Source organism: Lineus longissimus, chromosome 19, assembly GCF_910592395.1.
Source record: "Lineus longissimus chromosome 19, tnLinLong1.2, whole genome shotgun sequence".
Classification (NCBI taxonomy): domain Eukaryota; kingdom Metazoa; phylum Nemertea; class Pilidiophora; order Heteronemertea; family Lineidae; genus Lineus; species Lineus longissimus.
The window spans coordinates 11,887,941-11,910,128 of NC_088326.1; the positions used below are offsets into that span (position 1 = coordinate 11,887,941).

General features: G+C 41.5%; 1 protein-coding gene across 4 annotated transcripts in view; it reads left to right on the top strand.

The window, feature by feature from the left end:
* The first annotated feature begins 7,396 nt into the window (after positions 1-7,396).
* The window catches only part of LOC135502730 (nuclear receptor coactivator 2-like), a 68,285-nt gene continuing 53,493 nt past the window's right edge, over positions 7,397-22,188 (top strand). For 3 of the 4 annotated variants that reach the window (XM_064795710.1, XM_064795712.1, XM_064795711.1), the window contains exons 1-3: positions 7,397-7,499; positions 9,141-9,214; positions 11,342-11,437. In XM_064795710.1, the coding sequence (XP_064651780.1) occupies positions 11,382-11,437 (56 nt within the window). In that variant the 5' untranslated portion in view covers positions 7,397-7,499; positions 9,141-9,214; positions 11,342-11,381. Of the gene's footprint in view, positions 7,500-9,140; positions 9,215-11,341; positions 11,438-13,952; positions 14,909-22,188 lie in introns of those variants that run through there. The other variant, XM_064795713.1, reaches the window with a different exon arrangement.

The following is a 22,188-nucleotide window of genomic DNA, read 5'->3' on the forward strand; positions in this document are numbered from 1 at the left end:
TCACATTTTCAAATTTAAGTGTAAACTGTAGTTGGTTACCATAGTAACAATTGATAAATGTTTATCGCCAATGTAATGTGTAAACGGTTGGCATGGAAACTAATTTTTTATGATATTTCCTGGTTATTATGATGATATGGTATGCCTTTGTGTGTGTATATATTTCTTAGAGAAAATAGTCAAAATGTAAAGTATAATAAACTGAAGAAATTAGATTTAGAAAGAAAACGGAGAGTTTTCAAAAGTTCTCCGATACACTTGACCATGTAACTGTAGCCATGGGGTGACTTTATTTGCTTTAATAATCTGACTGCGTCCCATGCTAGAAGGTTTAATATAATGAGAACAGTGATATAAAGAAGAGTAGAGAGCACCGAAAATCTGGATAAGTAGGGGTCTGGGGTCTCCCCCTCATGAAAATTTGGAAATTTGAGAGCCCAACTCTCGAGCCCTGGGTTCAAGTGATGACTCATCCAGATAGCGACTAAATGCGACTTTGATAAAGGGGGCAGCACCAACTTCGTCAACAACTTCGTCAACAATTTTTGAAAATGCGGTATTATCATGTCAAACACTAACCAATGTTTGTGGTGTATCTATATTAAGTTGATGTTTATTTATTTAAGTACGGTAATATTCTCTTCAAGTCTTATTGGGTGATTTGAAGAAGATTACCGCCAGTGCTCGTAATCTGTGTAATTTCTAGTCACGTTTTGTGAGCTGCATTTAAATTTACATTTACGACAAGGAATTTTCTGTTATTTTAGTCTGCGGCGATGAATGGCTGTTTTGTTGTCAGAATACAATGATACATCTGCTATTTTATTCTACAACAGTAAAAGGTCTGTTATTTGATTCTACAACAGTAAAAATGTCTGCTATTTCATTCTACAACAGTAAAAATGTCTGCTATTTCATTCTACAACAGTAAAATGTCTGTTATTTATTCTACAACAATTAAATGACGACTGGGACATTGAAATGTCTGTTTCCACTGCCAAGGTAATGTTTTCATTGTGAATTCTTTACAGAACTAAATTCGATCTAATTTGCGAAAACTTTTGTTTTGTCTGCAATGCTTGTTATGGAGGGAGAGGGGGGCGTTGTCACTCAACCAATGTGGGTATGCACGTCAGAATGAAAATAATGAAAACTCTGATTTCCTCGAGAATGATGACATGTCTGATTTCTCTAGAAAAGAAAATGCTCCTCTTTCCTCAGGAGTGGAATATAAGAACCATACACATGTCTCAAGGACCAGGACAAAACTATAAAAAAAACAAGAAGAAGCGCCCTTTTACGTATTTTTCAAATTGGCAAAGTATTAAAATGAATGAAAATTGCAGATAATCCCATATGTCTATATATGTTATTATTGTTAGTGTTAGATTTAAACTATTTATATGTCGTGTCAAAGTCGTTGTTTTTATTTACAAATAAATATGTAAGATATACAATAATTACGGTATGTAAATAAAGTCCTCGGTATTGAAATAATAAGTCGCAATTGTTTTGTTTTTTGACAAAGATGTGACACCATTAAAATACAACACTGTCACGTGTTGTTGAACACCACGTAGATCTACGTGGCCCGAATCCCCTTCCCCTTTGAGCTGGTTATCGGAGTCTCATGGACTTCATGAAAGAACTACGCCATCGCCATCTTCAGGGCAAGGAAGAAACTGAAAAGACCAAAGAACTACGCCATCGCCATCTTCAGGGCAAGGTAGGAACTGAAAAGACAAGAAAAGGTCTTTTCAGTTTCTTCCTTGCCCTGAAGATGGCGATGACGTAGTTCTTTCATGAAGTCATTTAACATAACATAACATAACATAACATAATTTATTTCTCTCCAAAAAACCCTTTCGGGTATAAGAGGTTACATGATTTAACATTTACATATGGTGGACCAAGCTGATGAATTCTTTACAAAAACTATGAATATTGTCTAAGTTTACCCGGGAACATTTAGTCATAATGCGATGGAAAAATTCATGATAAAAAACCTGAGGTAATTCTTTTAAGTTTGGAAACAACCTTACTCGCATGTGACGGAAATACGGACACGTAATAAAATAATGAAGTTCGTCTCTTACACAAACCTGGTCACAAAGACCACAAATATTTTCTGCAGTTTCATTTCTATACATTCTGGTTACTGTTTCTGGGAATTTTATAGATCCAGTACGAAATTTACAAATACTGACCGTTTGATATAATGGTAATTTTTTAACATAGGGCTCCATATTCAGGTTTTGTTTAAACATTCTATAAATTATACATCTGAAATCGTTATTTACCTCGTTTCTCCATAGTTGTTCACACTGGTCTCTCATTATCTGTTCAACTACAATTTTCAGTTCTCGTAGGGACAAAACCTCGGGAGTATACCAAATTTGAGTGAGGCCACAGCCGTCTAGAACAGTTTTCACACTTTTACACCAGCCTTGGTTTAAATAACCCTTGTCTAAATGCTCCCTAGTTATGTTATAAAAGATATAAGCCCATTTATCTGTTTTTCCAATTCTGAGTCTGTTCCAAAAAGATAACATTCGCACGGCTATGTGAATCTTCAAAGAGTGTCGCCCAAGTTCTCCCATTACCATTACTGTAGGAGTTCTTAACGGTAATCGTAGCAAATATTTGCAAAATTTAACTTGTACACGGTCCAGCAACTCGGTGTTTTGGTTACCCCACACCTCACTACCGTATAGCAAAACTGGTGTGACTACTTTGTCAAATATGTCTAGACTCAATTCGACCGTAAGAGAAAGTCTTCTACACGCTCTCAGTACACCAAACATGGCTTTCATACCTTTATTATATCTATCTTTTATTGCCCTCGCAAAATTTCCATTATATGAGAATGTTACGCCTAAGTATGTGAAATGGTCTACCAACTCGACCCTACCCCCATTATATCTAAATTCCGGTATATTTACTCTAAGCTTTCCCCGAGAAAAAATCATTGCCTTGGTTTTCTTAATATTTACGATCAGATGCCACTCCTCACAGTAATCGTGCAATAAGTTCAGGGCGTTTTGTAACTCGTTAGGATCATCTGCCATAAGAATCATATCGTCCGCATACAATAATATTGCCAGCTTCAAAAAAATCTCCAAGTTGTCTAAAAACTCACATCGGCTATTGATATGTAAATCAGAAGGACCATTAAAACCATGGTCGTTCAAAAAAATTTCAAAATCGTTTAGATATAACGCAAATAAGAGTGGCGACATATTTTCGCCCTGCCTAACCCCTATGGAACACGGAAAATAATCTGATCTATTATTGTTAATCTGAACACACGATTTCGCTTTATCATACATATTTACCATGACATTCAATATTTTACCGTTTATACCATTTCCAATAAGTTTACGCCAAAGTCCTAACCTCCATATTTTATCGAAAGCTTGTTTGAAATCAATAAATACCACATATAAGCGTTTGCCCTTACTCAAATACAAATCAATCAAACACTTCAGAACAAAAACATTGTCCATGGTAGAGTAACCTGATCTGAAACCTGTTTGTTCTTCACCTAATACCTCGTGTAAATTCACATACTCGTCTAACCTGCTATTTAAAATAGCTGTGAACAATTTACCTAAACAGCTTAATAAAGTAATACCTCTGTAATTCTCACCCTTTGTTCTATCACCCTTTTTCTTATAGATTGGTTTTATAATGCCATTAATCCAATTTGTCGGTATGCATCCACTGTCCAAAATTCTGTTAAACAAATTATAATAAAAATCTATTAAATACTCCCCGGTGTTAATGATAAGTTCGTTTGTAATACCGTCAACTCCACTGGCCTTTCTCCGCTTCAATTTTCTTATTTGGGTCAAAATTTCCCCCCTCTCTATCTGCCTATTCAACACTTCATCTCCCCTGTTTATCTGCTCAGTAGTCATCTCGAAACTTTCGTCGGCCACATTCCCAGCATTTAATTCTTTAAAATGATTTTGTAAAGTGTCGAGCATATTATCAGGTATTCTATCTTGTTCATTTCCCCTAACATTCAACATCTTCCAAAATTTGTGAGACTCGTGGTCTTTCAACTGTTTCAGATCCTCTATTCTACTCAGATTATACCTATGTAAACTGGTCTTTAGTAACTTCTTGTACTGTTTTCTCTCGTTTTTCATTTGGGTCCTATTTGCATGCGACTTAACATTTCTAAAACGCTTCCGGGCACGATTAAAAGCACTTTTCTGTAATCTGCACTCTTCATTATACCAAGGTTTCCTTTTTAAAATGTCAGGTCTATGTCTCCTATTATTCCCTTTTACACCGAATGTTTCAACAGCACTACCAATCAGTACTGACTGATATTTTTCTAGCACATTGTCAATCTGATCAACAGTTAAATCACCAGTACCAACATCCTGGGTCCATTTGGTTATTTCGTCTATCACCCTCCTGTCTAAATGTTGCATAAAGACATCATTTTTTTCATCACACCATGGTTTTGGAACGACTTCATCACTTTCTATAGCTAAATTTTGCTCATTCCTATAATCGCCACACCAATTACAAACCAAACTTACAGGGCAATGCTTATCAGAAAACATACCGTTAAAATCGCCGACAAAAAAATCTTGTACAAAACTAAATAAATCAGTTGTGAGGAGAAAATAATCTATGACTGAACAATCAGCGCAGGAGGTTAAAGTTCTGAACTACGCCATCGCCATCTTAAGGGTACGGTAGGAACTGAAAAGACAAGAAAAGGTCTTTTCAGTTCCTATCTTGCCCTGAAGATGGCGATGGCGATGGCGTAGTTCTTCCATGAAGTCATTTAAAGTTCTGAACTGTATGCCATCGCCGTCCCGGATGAGTCACTGTCCCATGCACTGCCAGCTAAGACAAAGCTAAGACAAAGCTTCATGTGCGAGATGAGATGCTCGCATCTAGTGCGGGATGAGACACTCTTGCATCCAGTGCCAAATGCGATGCTTGTATCCAGTCTCACCCATGACACTCTTGACATTATCATGCACCCATGCAAGTCCAAGTGCCAGTTGTAGGCAGACATTCGGGATACAGATAACTACACTGATATCCTGAAGGAGAAAATGATAGACGGCCGCTGATTATGCTTTTGTCTTCTTGGATCCCCGGATGTGACAGTATATCATCCATTATAGGCCTGGCTAAATGGATGTGACTTTGTCTTAGGTGGAAGTGCCTGTTGTAGGCAGATATTCGGGATACAGATAACTACACTGATGTCCTGAAGGAGAAAATGGATAGACTGCCGCTGATCGTGCTTTTGGGCTTTTGGATTTTGCTTTTGCTGATGGACCTCATGAGAGAACTACGCAATCGCCATCTTCAGGGAAAGGTTGGAACTGAAAAGACAAGAAAGGTCTTTTCAGTTCCTACCGTGCCCTTAAGATGGCGATGGCGTAGTTCAGAAATTTAAATGACTTCATGAAAGAACTACGCCATCGCCATCTTTAGGGCAAGGAAAAAACTGAAGAGACCTTTTCTTGTCTTTTCAGTTCCTACCTTGCCCTGAAGATGGCGATGGCGAAGTTCTTTCATGAAGTCCATGAGACTCCGATGACCAGCTCAATGGGGAGGGGGATTTGGGCCACAACGTGGTTCGGCGCTGAAGGTGTTAAACAAAACGCAACGGATGTCACAATGATGGCTATTATAAACCGTGAGATGCGGAATGCGAAATCTTTCCAGGAAGATGAACAAATCCACGGAAGAGAAAGATGCAATGATTATGCTTTTATAAGTGTTTCATTTGTTACAAGTAGGCCTAATCTGTCTGTGTGTATGCGAATTATATGATCGAATGGTGGCTTTGGTCGAAATTGTAATCTTCATCGCGGATAGGAAGAAAGCAAACTCAAGCAAGTGTTGAGCGTCAAGTCAACTTACAGTGGGTACTCGATTACCTCGTTTTTGCATGGACTTCATGAAAGAACTACGCCATCGCCATCTTCAGGGCGAAGGAAGAACTGAAAAGACCTTTTCTTGTTCCTACCTTGCCCTGAAGATGGCGATGACGTAGTTCTTTCATTAAGAACTACGCCATCTCCATCTTCAGGGCAAAGTAGGAACTGAAAAAACCTCTTCTTGTCTTTTCAGTTCCTATCTAGCCCTGAAGATGGCGATGGCGTAGTTCTTTCATGAAGTCCATGGGACTCCGATAACCAGCTCAAAGGGGAAGGGGGATTTGGGCCACGTAGATCTACGTGGTTCGGCGCTGAAGGTGTTAAACAAAACGGCAACGGATGTCACAATGATGGCTTATTATAAACTGCTCCCTTTAATATCGATGTATCTTATTTCATTTTCAGGGTCATAGAACAACTCTTCCCTCCGCGAAAAGACCTCCATGGAGACAGAAATAATTCTGGGCCTAGTCTCAGTAGAACCAGATCTTAACCCGACGACACCAACCAGAGAATGATACGTTTTCCAGTGGTCATTCTATTCTGCTACACTAGGATACGAATCCTACCAAACTGGAGCTCCACCTGTTCACAAATGCAGTGCCTTCATAGCTTTTTGTTAGAAATATCTTTTTGCAAAACCTATTAGTGATTTTTAAATATCGACAGATGAAGATACCAGTTCAAGTTGAACATTTGAATTTGTCCTAAACATTTCAAATGCTAGATTGAAAGTTTCACAATCAGTGGTTGTTTGTACATTTCATCATGTTCGTTCATAATCCAGGACAAAATTTGTCACGTCCTTCCTGTGCTTGTCGTCCAAATTGCATTAGTCCGTTGATAATGTTTTTTAACGTGGCGTTAAGTTGATTGGACTTAACTGCATGAGGTAACGCCTAGTAAGTGTCTTGACTTTGTCGGCAGCAAGCGGTTCCTGTAAAGAACAATCAGGACCAAGTGTGTTGTCGCACCACTTTCGCTGTCACAATCACATCAACATTATCAGGATGATCATGTCACAGATCGCCGATATTTCAAGGGAGTCGGGGGGGGGGGGGGACTCTGGTGTAAAAGCAGAAAATTTCCCCTGGAAAAAGTGTCCGGGCCTATTGAATTCTCTCGGATTATGCTATAAATGGTTCTGTACTAGATGCCATGACCGCCAATAGCTCCAGATTAAAGTGAGTGATAGAATGCTTGGTTCCCGGACATGCTATCCCCGGCTCGGTAGAAACTCCCAGAAAAAAGTTGTAAATTCTACCCTTAATAATTTATTGTTCAATAAAATTTTTTAAAACATCGTGTTTGTCGTCCTCTTCTCTTCAGTGACCCTTGACAACGCCAATTTGATTGGCCCATCATAAAGTTATGCGCCGAGTACATGGGCAGTATCTAAAACCACATACCACATACATGGAGCGAAACGACTGGGGGCGAAAAGGTCACGGAGCGAAACGATCGCAATTCCAATGTGTACATCGAGAATGTAACAAATCGCGAATTTTTCGTCCAGAACCATATCGTGAAAAGTGAATTTGTACCACTTATATCACTTAAGTCCTTTAGCGATCATAGGTGAGGCGTCCGAAAATAATCGTTAACATTTCAGGTTTGAAAGATTTTTCAAGAGAGTTGGAGAAATTGAGTATTTACGAGTTGAAAAGTCTGTGAAACGACTTATTTTGGGTTTCCAATGTAGGTATTGTATGTTATGCAATGCACGCATTGATGAACGGTGCACAGTGCACCAATCAATCAAGGCATTTTATTCATCGGCTTGGCTACCCCTGGCCCATTATTCAGTTAATAAGCCATTGCTTTTTCTGAGGCCTACATCATTATTACCAATGGTTCTAGATCTCGACACTGTTGTGTAGTGACATTGTCACGGACCTGATCAGACAGTCACTCACTGACAGTTTGGTTTGGTCACTGCCCTCGGCCCGCTGTCGGCGCTGATCACCTAGGCCTAGGCCAGTATGTCCGTCTTGTCCAAGTTGCTGAGAAATCTTGAAAATCGCTCTCATTTTCACAATTGCTCCCAGTTTCCGGCCGTCTACTAACGGTTTTAAATAGATTAATGTACTGATAAGCTCCAAGCGAGCTAGATGAATGACATCACTCGATTTCTAGCAAAAGTGCAACAGAATTGGGCTAAGCATGTTAAAGGGGGCCAATAGGCAGGAGCAGAGGGGCTAATTTGGCCGTCTTCAAGAGATTAGTATACACAGTATAGTAAGGGCCCTGGGTCATGTCAGACTTAGCACTTTAAATACATCCCTCTTGCAAGCATGAATCATTTCGACCTACTGTGCGATGTGAGAGACCCCTATTGGCAACTCCGTGTAACTTTATCTTGCCTGCCAAGCAGCTGCCTATATTGCCCCTTTAAGCAAGAACAAGCCATTTGAGGCGAAATAGTGACAGCTTTTCCCAGCCATAGGCTTTTTTGGTGCAGTGCCATTTTTTGATAAAATTGAGCACATTGGCTAATGTATTTTACAATAAGTTTGCACAATACCCTATGCTCCACTCAGTGGTTTTTTGTTCTTCATGTATGTATGTGCAGCTATTGAATCTTGAGCCTTGTGTGTACCTATATGATCGGTTCATTGCGTAGATATTTTAAATTCAATGGCCTTGGTGAATTGTTGTTCCAAGAAAAATATTTGAGAGAAGTTGTGTGTATGATTTCAAGCCGAGGATAACTGCTGGGACATTGAGTCAATTTACAGGGAAATTCTCTCATTGAACAAAAAGTTTGAACTATCAAAGGTAGTCTATAAGCAGTGGCCAGGTAGGCAAAATAAAGTTACACGAAATTGCTAATAGGGGTCTCTCCTGTCTCACAGGTTAATCGAAACTTCATACTTGCAGGAACAAATTAGGGAGTATTCTTCCCCCAAGGCAGCTGACTCGTTTGTGGGTTTGCACACCACTTGGGAGTTTGCCTGAGAGCAGAGGAAGAGTCCAGCATAAGTTATGAACATGTTGTGTCTTCCCTGATTATCTTGAACATGTAGGGTCGAGTGACATTGGTTTTACGTCTCAATGAAAGGATTTAGCGATCATAGTAAAGCTGCTTGCTCAGGGTTGCAAACATGAGTAGTAGTGCCAGGAATCAAACCCATCACCTTGACTAAGTGTGAGACCTTTTCATCAAAACCATAATGCTTACCAGAAGTTACTGACAGCCTGTCTTTACTATTGTTTCAGGTAATCTTCTGTCTGTTGGCCACCAAACCATACAAGATAGAGCTACCAATTCCACAGTCGGCCCAGGCTCAGGGGTAAGTTGCAAAAAATGATTGAAAATGGCCCAGAGTTCTACTGTGAAATTAGCCAGACTCGATGCTACATTCAGCATCAAGTACCCAGCCCATGCAACAGCATCTCATCATGCCTCTCGATGCTACATTCAGCATCAAGTACCCAGCCCATGCAACAGCATCTCATCATGCCTCTGGATGCTACATTCAGCATCAAGTACCCAGCCCATTCAACAGCATCTCATCATGCCTCTCGATGCTACATTCAGCATCAAGTACCCAGCCCATGCAACAGCATCTCATCATGCCTCTCGATGCTACATTCAGCATCAAGTACCCAGCCCATTCAACAGCATCTCATCATGCCTCTCGATGCTACATTCAGCATCAAGTACCCAGCCCATGCAACAGCATCTCATCATGCCTCTCGATGCTACATTCAGCATCAAGTACCCAGCCCATGCAACAGCATCTCATCATGCCTGTCGATGCTACATTCAGCATCAAGTACCCAGCCCATGCAACAGCATCTCATCATGCCTCTCGATGCTACATTCAGCATCAAGTACCCAGCCCATGCAACAGCATCTCATCATGCCTCTCGATGCTACATTCAGCATCAAGTACCCAGCCCATGCAACAGCATCTCATCATGCCTCTCGATGCTACATTCAGCATCAAGTACCCAGCCCATGCAACAGCATCTCATCATGCCTATAGATAGATGATTCCTGGGAAGTAATGGAGAACGACTTTCGGAACGACTTTGCATCAAACACAAGACAAGAGGTGGGGGGTAGGGGGGTAGGGGGGTAATTCTGTGAAGTTAGATAGGTGTGAACTGATGTCCCACCCAAGGCGAATCACCTTGGCGACAAAACATGGTGATTGGGCTTGGGAAGCTTCTCTATTCTGCCTGTAGTTTATCCAGCAGGGTTCTCCACAGGCCTATCCAGCCGGGCGCTATGCCCGGTTCGGCTCTGTGCCCGGATCGTGCCTTCCAAACTCTCAAGAGGGCACCTGCCCAGAATTAAAAAAAGTTTTCATGAAATGGGATCACATCTAAACTACTTCTCATACTTTGTCTCTTAAAACATGGAAAACGCTTCAATAAAAGCCAATGAAAACAGTCTTGAAAATTTTCCTGCCGCTCATTCAGGATGTGTGCCGGCCGAACTCGGACTGTGTGGAGAACCCAGATCCAGGTGTGCACCCTGTGCACTGTAAACGCCCTTGCTGATGTATGTCCTTCTCATAGAAATTAGAAACGCTTTATTGTGCGCTACTTTTAGCATGAATTCCTTGGATAATGTTGCACTCCATCAGCCCATAGATATATCGCAAATTAATCAATATAAATGTCCGAGGCCCACAGTTGAAGGTTCAGTGCACTTGGTGATGGCATCCTGGTTCTAAAATGCCTCTTATAAACTCTGGTACGCTAAGCTCGGGGCATATTTTCTTGTATCAATAGCTAGTTCGACGCAGACCAAGTACTATTAAAAAAAGTTTGCATTATGACCATTTTGTCTATTTTAAACTCAAGGAGACTTGAGGCAGGAGCTAGTAATCAAATTGGTGGTTTCCATTGTTTATACTACATAAAAAGTCATAGGGATTCAACATTGAATATGTTTCTTGCACAAGCGTGAATGGTTTCGATGTACACTACTGTGATATTCGTGTAGGAAAACCCCAATTGACGACTTTGTTTAACTTAATCTGACCTTTACGGGACTCCTGGTAATAGAATCCCTTCCAGAGATTGGGTTAGTAGAGCCCTGGCGCCTTGCTCGGCACTGCCGCCAACAAAATCCAGGACTTCAGGATCTAAAAGTTGTGGGCACCGGGAGAACTTGGACTTGAAAATGTATTCTTTTATGTTTTCTACAAGGATGTCAAATTTCTGATTTTCTTATTTCTGACTTTTCCCTCTCACGGCATGTATGCTCAATTTGATAAATGGAATGGAAAGATCTCCTTATCAACTCTCCGTGGATCTATGAATTTTTGAAATTGGCCCAAAAATAAGCATTTTTGTGCAAGATAGTGCTGAGGAAAGGACAAGAACTTCACATGAGGGAGATTTCCATTTTCTGCCTTTGTTCGTTGGTATTCCTGTTTCTAAACTCTTGCCTCCGTCTGCAGGGCACCGCCGCGAGACGCTGACTCCACCTTCTGGCGCGGGATGAGTGCGCTGAGCAGTCTGCTGTCGAGCAAGAGGAACTCGGACAATTCTCAAACGTAAGTCTTTGCATAATATCTAGACTAAACTCTCACTGCCAAACACAAATATGACTCGTCATCAGCGAAACGAGGTGCAAGTCGCTCTCTCTGAGCTTGTCAGGTTGAGACGGACTGGTTTTTAATTTCACTGTTGTCTGCCTTTTGTTAAATGTGAGTCAATTTCTTCCACTGTCTCCTGGTGTCGTTTAATCTAGGCTCTTCTTCTGTTTGACGTGCATCTCTTTTTGCTGTGATGGGCCACAAATGGTTTCAGCTTATTGTTTACAGTAAACCAAACCCTTCTTGGTGAAACATGTACTAGTCCATGTACTTTTCACCGTTGCTCTCCTATGAAATGTCAGATGACTCATCAAGAGTTCTGAGAGAGGTACATTTGTAGCTGTCAATATTGACAATCGAATAATATAAACATGGCCATGATCCGATGAAAAAGGTTGCGAGCAACAATGCCTCGAGGCTTTGAAAAAGTATAAAATTGCATCAAATCCACTGTTTTAATTTACTGCAAAAAGTCGATCAAGCCTAAGAGTAAGAGTTGAATGACCACCATGCGGAAAAAGGTCTTTCAAACTTTCCACTAATTAATATCAGCCGCGTAGAGATAGGATTTTGGCCCTCCGTACAGGGGAGGTTACAATGTCAATGCAAACCTGACAAAAACCTCATGAACCCTGCGTCAGAGAGTGATTGAAACTACTGCTTTTAGAAATATGACAACAGGTGTCACTACTTGTTTCTCTGTTGTGGTTTGCAGTATTATAGATGAATCATGATTGCACTTGTATATGAAGTTGAAATGGTAAATTCCATAACAAGAAATTGGACCTATGCAAGGGCCAGCTTTCCCCCAACACAGAAAATAATAATCAGTTTGGATCTTGTCGGACATCCCTGCCTGTGCATGCTGCCCAACTGCTTGTAACTCAGTCAGGGGCAGATCCACGATGATGAGAAATAAGGAGGCCACTGAGCTTAGTGCGCAGCTCAAACGTCTCCACGGCGGGGTTCTAAGGGGCCTCCCCTTATAAATGTTGGACTCCCCAATACATGCAATTTCAGTATCAGCCGTGTAGAGATAGGATTTTGGCCCTCCGTACAGGGGAGGTTACAATTCAATGACCCTCAGTGCCGCTGAGGGTCATTGAATGTTAAAATCTCCTGGCCACAAGTTAGTTATCTCAAGCAAATTGAATGACCTAAGAGGACTTGGAGAAATAATCTTGACAAATAGAAAAACATCGATTTTAGTCAGCAGAAAATAGGGAGGGTCAGTCCCCCCTTGGATCTGCCCTTGTCAGTGTTCTTCAAGGCACATGTATTATGGTCTGTTGGGCCACCTGACCAACACCTCATTTGACATTTACTGCCAGGCCGAAACAATATGCGTGCAGATCGTGAGATCCCAGACTGTCTCGTGTTTTGCACAACAAACTATGTTCACGTAGTGTGATATGGAATGTGAGGAGTTTGTAGAGCACAGACCATGACCATCTGATCGGAGTTAGAAAAATAGTTGACTGTAATTTCATCTCCTCCTCATATGGTGCTGATAGAGAAATGTCCATGTAGGTATTGTGAACTGAAAGAACATACCTCCAGTTAAAATTAAACCAACGTGAACTATTTGTTGTCAGGATGTGAGGGAAATTGTATTCAGTTGCTGGGTCAGAGTTTGGTTGAGATGAGAAGAATCTAGTCCAGATCCAGAGTGAGCTGCAGAGGGCCATGAATTTGGCAAGCTTGATCCTAAAAAGCTATTGGACTCCCCTCCCCTTCTTTCAGTGGCAACCTCCTTCTCTCAGCTTGAGTGACGCTTGAAGGGGGACTATATAGGCAAGACCATCAATTTGACCCCATAGCTGATGCCGCATCAGCAATGTGGTCAAATTGAGGGTCTTCCATTGACAATGTAAACATTAGGAACTTCAGCCATAAATGTGTTCCTTGTACTGACACGAATGGTTTCTGTATACTGTGAGATAGTAGAGACCCCTAATGGCAGCTTTATGTAATCTTAATCAGACCGATCTGACTTTTGCCTGTAGTCTCCCGTTCATGGGAAAGGGATACCCATTCTGGTGTCCCACTATCATCAAAAAGACACTGTCCAATTCCTTATAAGCACATCTGGCCTTGTGGAGATAGAAAGAGAAAGCATCAAATGGCTGGATTGGGTACTACCGTAGAACCTCTCTATTAAAGACACCCTCGGGACTGACAAGTGCTGTCCTTTATAGAGAGGTGTCCTGATTAGAGAGGTCAAATTGAATGGAAACAATCAATTTGTGTCTGCTAAGGGCGGTTCCATTGTATTTTCAATTCTTTCCTGTAGTTATTCTTGTGGTTAGTTCCTGTATAAACTGTTCCTGTTGTAATCCTTTTATCTGATTGTGTAATGCCAAGTTTGGACTGTCTGCCTGCTGGTGCCTCCTATGAACCATTACATGAATCGCTCGCCTCTATCTCTGGTATACATTGTTCACTTGATTATTCAGCCAGCCCAGATCTGTTGTATCGGGACACATTAGCAATTATTAGAACGATATTGTGTGGGGGCACTCACCAAAACCTCATTGTAAGGCTTGGATTGTATGGCTACTGTTTTCTTGGTTCTACATGTGTACCAGTTAGGGTCAGAAGTTCAGTGATAATACACAGCCTACCTGGTCGAAACGTGTGTAAGAGCTGCTCTCGATCGAAGCTCTGTATTGCCATCCTCGCGTTCATCAAAATATTGCTCATATCGTAGTGATTGGATACTGAAAAAATTGCATTTTGATAGGATCGTCGGTCTGTTGGGAAAGGACGTATGCATTGCCTAGGATATTGTGGATAAGGATTTGTAGCAGCTCATCATTCGGATAGCCCTATTTCATAAGTAGTCCCAAACATAGTCTGTGGATAGATTCCGACTTGGATTCAGTAACACAAGGTGCTTTATGTGTAGACCATCTCTCAATAAAACACATGATCGCTTGGATTTCTGCTTGATGAACCTTTTACTTGTGGACAGCACACATATTTTTGAGCTGCATGGTCATCTTTTTAAGGACTCCACTGGCCCAGTGGCAGCTTCAATTGGCCACTGCTAAATCACAGACTGTGGTTGGCACAGTAGGCCTACACACTTTGGATCAGTCGTCAATCTGCTTGAGTGCTCCTCAGCCAAGTCAGAAGACGGAATTGCTTCCCTGCTGGTGACCATTTGGTCTTCTCAATGTGAATACCCCATCAACTTTTTGCTACACGTTCATCTCTGCCACAGAAACGTATCGATTGCCCATGCCTGCATCTCTCAGATATTCCACATATCGATGTTCCTTCTACATCTGTGTATGAGCTGTATCGAGTCAGCGCATATTCTCGACAGTCTAGGTCACATGGTTATGCATGGACTATTGGACAGAGTGTGTGGCGAATGTTAAAACATTTAATTCCTGGATAGTTTTCTCACTTTCGTGGATCAGCGTAAGTCAACATTTTCTTTCATCATTTTGGTTTTAAATGTTTATCGAGCTTCAGGTGTTCTTTATGATTTATTGGGGGTTGAGGAGTCGGGGTGCTAATACACCTTATGGCTGCTGTGTATGGGGGGGGGGGGGCAGGGGGGTTGTACTGTGGTAGAAAAAAATTACTTATTTTGGTCAATGTGCTGATCCAAACACACACTGCTAGGGAAGGTCTAAGAATTTGGTAAGGATGGTGTTCATTTGTGGTCAGGCCTGTGTGCTCCATTTTTAAATCAGGATCCTCCAAGATGTGATTTCAGGCCAAGCCAAGTGACATAATCGCTGGTACTTATTAGGCTCCATAAAGTTAATACCCTCATTCTCTTCAGTACTCGCCTTGCACTTCAAGTTAACAACGTAATGGAACTTCATCTACACTCATCGTACCAGGGCTCGAGATAACCCCAAAACAGTGTCTTGAAACTTAGCCAAGGACCCTTACATTTGAAAATGTCAAACTATGTTACAGGACTCCTGAGATTTTGTCAATGCTTTAGTTTGACTCCCGTGGAAGAAAGTCTAGTTCGAGCCCTGATATATTAGTTAGATCGAACAAATTCACCTTCGAAAGCTGTGACATGCGCCAGCAAAGGTGGGATGTACCTCACCTAGGACCTGCCACTTGGTAAGACGCATAACTATCAAGCAAAATATAGAGAATGTATGTGTTAGACTGAGTTTGAATTCACCTTCGAAGACTATGATGACATGCGCCAGCAAATATCTCAAAGAGCCGAAGGTAGAGTGGTGCGTTGTTTGTATAGATTGTGGGTTCTTTGACTCGAGCCGTGCAAGCCAAGTGGAAGCTGCCTGGAATTCTTGATACGTTTCCACCAGGTACACAGATGTGTTTTTCTCCTCTCAGTGTTGTTTTGTGGAGAGTGTTAGTAATACTCTGAAGTTTTATCTACGACTCCTTGCATCTTCGATATGGGAAAAAATTGGTATCACACGAAAGGGGGGGGCACTTTGAATCGGTTACGAGTGGAAAGCGTCCTGGTAACCTGAATCTCTGAGTTTTTTAGGCCTCCTACATAACGGTTACAACAGTCTTCTCTCCCCATCGTCGCTTGCTCTTTCTGACAGATTTTTCATCCCGACCCCCATTTCTGGTACACGATCACATTCACAGCCCCCCCCCCTGCTACTCGAGTTTGAGGAAATATGACTGGAGATTGTTATGAGTACCCCGTTACTGAGTAACAGGGACTTGAAAGGTTTACAAAATATGGAGAAGACGTGGAATTTCAGGTTGAACTGACTTTCGAAAAAGAAAATTATATGCAGGCAAATTTTAATCAGTTGGCCTACTGGTCCTGAACGAAAAAAACCCTTGAGGTTCTACGATATATATTTTTGAAATAAACAATTTGATAAGGGTGATTTATTGTCTCATCTCTTGGACTTCTTATCAAATGGTGTACTCATTATGATTTGGATAATCAAGGAACAGTTGCTATATGAAGTTAAAAAACTTTTTCACTGAATTGATCAGAAGACAATATCCCATTTAGGATTGTTTATCTACATGTACTTGCTTGGTGGACTTTGCTAATTAGGAAGGACTTTTTAGTGGTTTATAAATAATCGTGAATGAGTAGACCTACCCTTCCGATTGGGCTATGAACTGGTCATGTGTGTATCATTTTCAGGATGAGTTGTCTGATTGTGATGAGAAATATGTGTGGTTGTGACATTGTCTCTTGAGAAGAGTAACCTGGCTGTGACATTGTCTCCTGATAAGAGTAACCTGGTTGTGACGTTGTCTCCTGATAAGAGTAACCTGGTTGTGACATTGTCTCTTGAGAAGAGTAACCTGGTTGTGACCTTGTCTCCTGATAAGAGTAACCTGGTTGTGACATTGTCTCTTGAGAAGAGTAACCTGGTTGTGACGTTGTCTCCTGATAAGAGTAACCTGGTTGTGACATTGTCTCTTGAGAAGAGTAACCTGGCTGTGACATTGTACCTGGTTTTGACGTTGTCTTTTCAAGTGAGTTTTACTCACCGAGTCATCACCAATTTTTGATGGCATCATGTTACTTTTACACCAGAGCAGAGGTCTTCAGCAACAAGCCAGGTATGGAAGTTGGAATGCCCTGAATAAGATAGTAGGCCTATCTCATGATGACAAAGATAGGAAAATGTAGCACGAAAACTAAAACGATGATGATATTGAGACAACTTTGGTCGTACCTCTCCCTTCTTTTACTAATAAAAGTGTTTCCCTTGGCCTAGTAGTAGTAGCAGGTGTGCAATGAAAAGCTGGGTGAGATATGATCTTGAAGAGAAACAGTAAGTTACCAAATTATATAAGGTGAACATTTCCTGCTGCTCATCAGTTTAGCTTGTTGCCATGGTTGTAACTTGTAGGAGGGAGGAAGAGGGATTAGGGCAGGCATCACAAATATGAGTCTTTCATGCAGATTTCTGCTGCATCATAAAAACTTTGGATGTTCCCGTGAGCGCTTTCGGACCCCCCCCACCCCCATTAAAAAACCTGGTGACTTGCCTGATTGTAACGTTGTCTCAGTCTGTAGCATTGGTTATGATGAACTCATTTGGGTGAGCTTTTAGGGAGTGTGTCCTGATCCTGTAGCCTGAGCATTGCCATTCCCCTACCATTGAGAAGAACCATCAAGCACCAACATAACACAAGATCATCTGGGTAAATAGAAACAAACATTGCCGGTGTCCTGTTATTATGCTCACAAAAATTTGCCAAAACTTGGCTTTAGCAACATTCTACACAACAGCAGTTTTGAAACTAATATTCAGTAGGTATTAACACAATGGGAAATTTTCAAATTCAAATCTCTAAGTTTTGAACGAATGGAACAAGCCTTAAATCATTATGATGATATTCATTAATCGGATGATGATAATGAGCAGAAATCATGCTGTGAAATAATTCAACTCTGATCCTGTCTGTTTTCATACACAACATTCCCAGTATCAAGAATATGAGAAAATAGAGTCAGAAGGCCTGATTTTAACAAGTAGGCCTACAAGGTACAGAAGTAGTTATGGTAAGGCTAGGCTTTTTTCGGTAATGAAACTGAGCTTGGGGTCCTGTGTTGTCTGATCAATAAGGCTGGGGTAGACTTCCGAGACCCCCCCCCCCATACCCTTTTCAACTAAATACTATTAAAAGAGCCAAACCATTAAAAACTGTGTTCCTGAAGTCTTTTGAATACACACTTGCACAGTCCATAAAATACATGTGTAACTGTATGTTTCATATCAGTTAATAACTGTTTAAGTGGGTCAATGTGATATGCCTGTTGAAATCAATTCAAAAATTTAAAGGGACATGTCTGAAATGATACATGGGGTGGGCCTATTCATTCTTGGCATTGGGTTGTCAATGCACTGAATAAAGGCATGAGGGATGGTATTTTCACGTGGAAATGTGTGTGGGGGTGGGGCACATGGAAATGGGCTCTCCTGCACAGGTCTTAACTGAAGAATCAGACCAAGATTGACTCTGAATCTACCCTGCTGTGTAGGTCTATTTTATTTGGCTGTCCATTTGTCCTCCCAGCCTGAATATATCGGAACATTTTCATACAAGTTGTGCCACCTATCTTGTGCCACAAATCTTGACTGAAGAATCAGACCAAGATTGACTCTGAATCTACCCTGCTGTGTAGGTCTATTTTATTTGGCTGTCCATTTGTCCTCCCAGCCTGAATATATCGGAACATTTTCATACAAGTTGTGCCACCTATCTTGTGCCACAAATCTTGACTGAAGAATCAGACCAAGATTGACTCTGAATCTACCCTGCCGTGTAGGTCTATTTTATTTGGCTGTCCATTTGTCCTCCCAGCCTTGATACATCGGAACATTTTCATACAAGTTGTGTCACCTATCTCATCCTGCGTATCGTCACCCATTCCAAACATCGGATTACCAACTGTCGCTGCATGTATCCCCGCTTGCAGCCGCTGGTGGCCTTGGAGAATGAAGTCACAACAAGGAAGCACTAGCTTCGTAACAACAGGTTTTGTCAACCAAGTTAGCTGAAGTTCGAATTGGGCTCGCTGTGATGGTGACATCTGGCATTTTCAGAAGCCAAAACTTGCCTACCATTGCATGGTTTGTCAATTAAATGCTCCCTTTAAGAATCGAGCTGTGCATTATTTTCATGCATATCATCATCATGTACATAATTGATTCCTTGTGCACCGAGATGTACACATTTATTATGGTGGTTTGGACTGCATGTTTATGTTATGGTGCATTAATGAGTTTATCAGTAGGCCTATTGGGTATACAGGCTTTCATTGTATCAAGTGCAAAATATGGGTCAGTGTCAGGTGCTGATAGGCCTAGACCAGGGCCGACCGAATTGAAACTCCGATAGTGCTGACAGGACCTAACATAGTATAGTGTAATGGTTAAATGCTTTACACTATTCTCTGTTAGGCCCTGTTAGCGCTATCGGTGTTTCAATTCAGTTGGCCCAGATCGATGGCAAGGAAGTTTATTGGGACCATTGGTTAAAAAATCTAAGCAATCTGCAGTGAGTGACGATATAATTTCTGACTGTCCTTTTAAAATAAAAAAAGCCCCCCCCCCGTAGCTAAAAGGGCCAAGAGCACTGCATAACATGTTTTGGTAGAGGAACCATTCCTGCCATCGTCCTCTGACATAGTAAAGACGGGAAGTATTTGCCAGCATCCCATTGTCTCCAAGACTACTGACTGTAACAACCATTTTCTCCCCTTGAAATTTGCATATTTTGCGGAAAAAAAATGCATGTGAAATGTTGGCGCTTTACGTTGCGTTATCCTACTAGCTTCAATCTCGCCAGTGCACGAACACTGCTCACAATTTAATACATTCCACAGGAATCAATATTCACGGAGCTATGTATCACTGGGATGCATTGCTAGCTGTGGATACTGGTTTGGCTACCTAGCTGTGAGTGGCTAGCCTACAGAGAAGGTACATGTATTTCAGCTGGCATGCATTGCTTTTGTCAATTTCAAGTCCGTCTAGCAACCCAGTTATGCTCCAAATTGGTCAGATGCTTCCATCTTTGGCTTCCTTTTGGAGGAGTTCTGGCTTGCGGAACCTGCATCCTGGGTGAGCTTTTTGGAGACCGGAAAAAAATAGACCTACACAGACGCAGCATTTGTGTAATACCAACCCAGAAAGAAGTTCTTGAGCATTTTCATGTTTTTGCTCAGATATTAGGCCTACTACCAAAATGAAGCCCATACTGGGCCGAGATGAGCTGGTAGGCCATTACAGTGATACCTTTTAGGGCTGAATTCTGTTTTCTCAGGAAAATAGGGTTCTTGTTAACACTCAGTGCACGATAGTACAAGAACGTGATACAGTGGGATGAATCCAGAAATGCAACAGTAAAACAAACCACAAGGCTTTAGTTAATCATCTATGGTCATGCTGTGGCTGACCAGGTTTCTACTCATGGCATTGCACAGAGTAGACTAGTGAGAAGTGAGTTCCCAAAACCTGGCCCATGTAAGCATACAATGTCTATGCAACCAAGCAGTAGAGTTTAAATATTTGGTCATCGTTATTGAACTTAAAAATGAATTCACACAGACTGCAGCTGAGTTAAAATCTAGTAGTATACCTAGGCCCTTCCCCAGGCCAGTGCTATATCCGATACAAAAAAACAAACGTAACTTGGCGTTTAGATTAAAAAGAATTGGAAAATTGAATTTTCCTCCCCTTTCTCTTGAATTGTAAGTGGATGTGAATCAATTCCACGAAACACATAATGGCAATGCCAAAGATTTCAGAAAGTTTCATAACTTGCTTTAAAAAGTGCTCTTCTTTCCAACAGGTTAGACACTATTTGCTCACAAGATACGCATTGTGGACATGACAGAAGGGCGTTACGTTTACCTAGGGCGTTATTCTACCAAGTGGGGCTGAGAGAGTCTTTATTAGGCCGTAGATGCATTTTATGGGTCCTCCCTGGAGCCGGGTTGATATAATCCCTGCATTCCTGTTTATCTACTCCATGAGGTGACAAAACTGTTGAGGGTTAGGGTCAATCTGAGTTCATTGCACTGTCGAGGGCCGGTGGGTTGGAGAGGGGGCCTGCATTCATACATTTGTGTTGGTTGCTGTTGTGGACCTCACAAAAATTGTACAATTTGTAAAATGAGAATCGGTATTCATGGAGAACCTACTGAAGCAATGAAACTGATCCTTCCTTGATGTGCTTATCTTCATGATGCAGAGGGTCGGGTGACATGGCCTGCTGGTTTTAAGATGTTAGGCTCAAAATGCGCAGACACTCCATTGAATGAGATGAAGAGCCAGGTTCCTTGGCCAAGCAGTCAGAATTCCCTATCAACACAGACAGTAGCTTGTGATGGACTCTGCCCTGGTCCAGCCAACTCATGCGGCATACAGCATAACTCTTTTTTGCAAACATTTAAGAGACATCTCCCAAGCTTGGCGAATGCGGAGGAAACCGGAAAGCACATGCAAGCTCAGACTGAATCTATCATTACACCATGAGTCATATCTGCACAGAATGCATTGGAACAGACAGTAGCTTGATGTGGACTCTGCCCTGGTCCAGCAAACCATTGCGGCATACAACAGAACTCTTTTGGCAAACGTTTTAGAGAAATCCTTGAAGCTTAGCAAATGTAGAGTGATCGCGAGCTCAGACTTAATGTAGCATTACACCATTAGTCACATCGGCGCAGATTGCATTGGAATGGATCTCTGCCTCGGCTACACTTGTCCCCATCCTCTACACAATGTCCCAGGAGAGGCAGTGTCACATTATGCAACGGACCTCGCAATAACCCATCTTCCCTGTAATCCTGCCAGTACGCGCTGTTATTAGTCATGGACCTGATCAAGGCACAGCATACTAGACACTCCATACGAAAAATAACGTCTCCACCATTGCTGTATCTGCATCTGCGACATCATTAGGGAAATGTCGTTGTGTCTTCTAATGATTTATGATGGTTGACTCATGCCCAACAAACCTCCCAGTCAAACTAATCAAGCTTGAAAACATGGTCCATTCAATTCTCTGAACAAGATGATTTGAAGATGTGTTGTCGTGGAAATGCTGTAGAAAACTAGAAATGCGGTAAGAAACAAGTGAACGCATGTGTTAAACTTCTAACGCACACGATCGCTAGTCAAATGGTCAGCTGGTTTTCGGGAAAGTGCTCTCCGTTGGTACCACCACTTAGCAGACCACTCTAATTCCCTGCAGCTTTGTCCCAC